Here is a 4,543-nt window from a genome sequence, read left to right on the forward strand (position 1 = left end):
AGGTCTGCTAATGCACGACCGAACTAATTTTTGGGCAGAATTAGATGCAAAATCGAGATTCTATAACACACGAACTTTTGTACGTGCATAGCAACTTGGTCATATGACCGGCCAACACCGCGTGTTCATCACATTAACTGCTGAGATGATCAACTATTTGCTGAATACAAAGATTTTGCAACTGACGGCTTCCACCAGTACCATCTCGCACCGAAAATTCTTTCATCACACTATGTACCTTTTAACATTGTGGCGGCCATATTTTCTGAAATATATGTAGTCTTGCTTGTGTTTGCCGACGTGTGGTCATGTGCCTATGTGCTGCTGTGGTGATTGTTCATACTGAAACTTCCAACGGAGGTCAGCAATAGGACGGAAATAAGATGAGTGAATGAAGCGATTTCAAAATGTAGATAGAATTTCCTTTAATTGATAGTCAACTATCGTAATTTTTTTTCTTTTTCAATAGGTGCTGGTAACCGCATTAGCTCTAGGCTCAAAAATAATCTGAAGGTAGGCTAATAAAGATGTCAAAGATATTTTCTGAACATGGACAGCCTATGTTTGAGGAATCAGATGAGGAGTACTTATCAGAGGTAATAGGGAAAGAACAAGAGCAAAATCTGGCTGGGTGGATAGAGAACATCAACCAAAATGCCGGATACGAAAGTGAGGAGCTAGACGAATATGAAGATAATGCAGCTGAAGTAGATGAATGGATGCCGAGCAGACACAGAAAGCTGTTAACAAATCAGAGAAATGTAAATTCTTTGGACAAATGTTTTGACATAGGAAGCTTTGATAAGTGCACTCTGCCAGCTGAAACAAAAGAATATACTGCTGTAGTGGAAAAACCCAAACACAAAGTAGATGATGGCAAGAAAATAACCTGGATAAATAAGCGCCCTCCAAGTAATGAGAATGAACAAACAGGAAACATTCCAACAACCGGAGGTGTTGTAGGAGAAGCAAAAGAGGCTGACACACCTTTGAAGGCATGGGCATTGTTTGTGTCTAATAACATAATTGATACAATTGTACTAAACACATATGAAAAAATCTGGCAAAGGCTGGGCCAGTTGGAATTAAATGAGGAAGAAATGAGTAAAGGAAGTCATATCAGATTAATTGACTCAGTAGAAGTGAAAAGCTTTTTCGGTCTGTTATATGCGAGAGGTTTGCTCGGACTAAATACCCATGATTATCATATACTGTTTCATGAATCATTTGGACATCCAATATTTGGTGAGGTGATGTCTGCTAAAAGATTTGCTTTCATCCATGCCAATATTTCTTTTGATGACCTAAAAACAAGACACCGCAGATGGGTACACGACAGGTTTGCAGCAGCAAGAGATGTTTTTGAATGCTTCAATAGCAACTGTAGTTCAGTGGTGCAGCCTGATGACTTCCTAACAATTGATGAAACATTGTATGGTTGCAGAACACAAATAGGTTTCCGTCAGTACAACAGTAGTAAGCCTGTTAGGTATGGCCTTTTGTATAAGTCTATCAATGCTGTGAGATATCCCTTCACTTTCAGCACTGTTGTATATTCCGGCAAACCCATCAAGGGATCCGGGCCATTTTACGTAACAGGCACCCTAGCTACTGTGAAGGCCCTTATAAACCAACTGAAAAGTAGTATAGACCTGAGAGGACGAACTATAAGTTTAGACAGACTATATACCAGCATAGAACTGTTCGAGTGGCTCCTGTCACAGAGTATTAATGCCTTAGGCACAATCGATGCGGGTAGAAAAGGTATACCTTTAGAGATAAAGAATATTGCTGGAAAGCAAGATAAACTTTATGAGGTGTACTGGGAAAAAAAGGAAGGAAAACTTTGCTTGAACTCCTTCATCAATCACACAAAGAGTAAAGGTCCAAGGAACGTTTTATTGCTTAGCACGATATCACCTCCCCTGTTGGCCATTACCAAAGACGATAGCCAAAAGAAGCCTGCAATCTACAAACTCTACGACTTTACTAAGGGAGGTACAGACATTATTGACCAAAGGACGCAATCTTACAATGTGAACACAAAATCCCAAAGATGGACAGTAAACGCCTGCTCTTCTATCCTCGATACAGCTAAGTAAATTCCCAGACAGTGTTCTCAATGAATACAAGCACTGACCCTCGACGCCTAAATTCTTTTACATTTGGGTGGGATTTAGTTCAATCTCTTTGTACTCCTCAAATAGAGAAAAGGCAGTCAGTCAAGAATTTGCACAGCAGTATTGTGGCGAAGATGAACATTATACTTGGGAATCCGAAACCAGTTTCAGTGCTAGTAAGTAATGAACTTCGTGCATACACGTCAGAAAAACGAAAACGATGCGCACCATGCCTCGAGTCCGTCTATGGTAGTGGGTTTTCGGTGTCAGTTGGTAAACTCTCCAAGATCAAACATCAGTGTCAGCTATGCCAGAGTGCAACCTGCCCACAGCATACTGTTCATGTCTGTTGCAACTGTTACAAGTTGCATATGTCATAATGATACAACACACCCTGTATATTTTCATTTGGGTGATAGTGATATGTATGTTTTATTTTTTGTTGTTCTTCATAAGCCAAATGTTAATATTCTTCTTGAAATAACTGGTAGGCTACTAATTGTTAACAAAATCAAATATTAATCGTAATTCTTTTGCTTGGTCCGGTACTGTGCACTGTTAACAAAGATTAAAGGTCTGCAATGGTTTTTTTTTAATATGCAAGGAATTTTGTTTATTTTTGTCTCCTGAAGACATAATATTATTACTGATGTTATTACTGTCTTTATTATTGTCACTTGCTGTTCTCATCTTAGACAAACACTAAATGTCTGCAAATTTAGTTGTTCTTTTCGTCTTCATATACTACAGATGGGATGTAATTACTATTATTATTGCTGTTGTTGTTGGTAATATTGATAATAATGATTATTTATTATTAGTTTTATGATGATGATATTTGCGTCCTTATATGTAAAGGAAAATAATGTTTTGTGTGTGAAGTTTAGCTTTTTTAACAGTAAAATTTTATTTTGAAATAAGTTTTCTCATCTTTTTTCCCCCTTGATATTTCAGTAACATAATTTATGTAATCTTAATCAGTACTCATTTAAAAAAACATACTTTTTACTGGAGATGGATGGCTTTTGAACAAAATTCAGTGATTGGATAATGTCATATTTTTTCTGATATATACCGGCTGTACCTCAGTATAAAACGATTATATTGCAAGTATGAACAGTACGAACGTCTATTTGAAATTCACTAATATGATGCGATAAAACACTGTACTCACTATATTTGTTCATATGGGAAAATAAAAGTAAAAACGCATATAAACGTGATGAATGATGGTAATATTTAATTCAACATAAAAAAAAAAATCTTGTTCAAAAAATAGTTATGCTGTGTTCTTTGGCCTAGCATTGTCAGAAACACCAATGTCCTCTTGTACCAAGTGGAATAAATAACTCTGAAAGCACTAAAACCAGGATGTAACTAATGATAGCACCAGCATTTACAGGTTATATATGGTTATTCACAATATAACTAAAAACCAAATGAATAATCTATACTTTCCCTTTTATTTATATATATGAATATATAATATACTATATATATATATATATATATATATATATATATATATATATATATATATGTGTGTGTGTGTGTGTGTGTGTGTTTGTGTATACATGTGTGTATGTATGCATATACATACATACATACATGTGTGTATGTATTTATTCGCCATTTAGTTTTGGCATGAACAGAAACTGCTGGAGAGTAAAATAGCTATAGTCAATTCCATTCCATGCGTGGCCTCACCAACACAGGTTTTAGTTAGATGTGGGGTACGCATAGCTATCTCGTGTTCGGCTGCAATCAATGTTTCCGATATCTTAGCTTACTGTGATAAAGATGCAAACTACTTCTTCAGTAATATTATATCCGAATGCTTATATTTACAAAGAACCTTCACTTTCGATAATAGAACAATACAAGCACACGAAAGACATAGCTTGTATGATGTATCAAATAGTCAGCAGATCAATTGCATATTTAAAGAATGGTCTTTAGTAACCCATTTGTTTTGTTGGTGCTCTTTAAAGACATCTATCAGAAAAGGGAGTGCCACGCAAAAATTTTAATTATTTCGGCATGCAAATTACCAAGATGGCGGCCAGTATTCGACAATTTTGGCTAATTTTTCACTAGAATGGCATGTATTTGCTGTCTAGCAATATGGTACAACCTCTTCCATACTATTGGATGGAATATTATGACCATAGTATTCCAGTTTTACCTATTAAATATGGGGGCATATTTGGCTAACTTTTTATTGGACTTAGGTAAAACAATAATTATAATGAGAAATAATGGCAATTCAACAAGTATCGTTTTAAGCATGGATCTTGGTTTCTGTGGTTTTAGATCCTAATGAGGCCATCTCTTTCGAATAACTCATCAATTTTGAAGGAAAATTAATAAATGTAAAAGAGTGTATGTCTGCACATATAACCAGGGCACACTGGTGACATCAC

General features: G+C 35.9%; 1 protein-coding gene across 1 annotated transcript; it reads left to right on the plus strand.

Moving 5' to 3' along the window:
* Positions 1–527: 527 nt before the first annotated feature.
* LOC136829700 (piggyBac transposable element-derived protein 4-like) lies at positions 528–2,102 on the plus strand. Its single transcript, XM_067088497.1, has one exon. The coding sequence runs from the start codon at positions 528–530 to the stop codon at positions 2,100–2,102; it is 1,575 nt and encodes a 524-aa protein (XP_066944598.1).
* Positions 2,103–4,543: the final 2,441 nt, after the last annotated feature.

The sequence above is a fragment of the Macrobrachium rosenbergii genome, chromosome 45, assembly GCF_040412425.1.
Source record: "Macrobrachium rosenbergii isolate ZJJX-2024 chromosome 45, ASM4041242v1, whole genome shotgun sequence".
NCBI classification, from domain to species: domain Eukaryota; kingdom Metazoa; phylum Arthropoda; class Malacostraca; order Decapoda; family Palaemonidae; genus Macrobrachium; species Macrobrachium rosenbergii.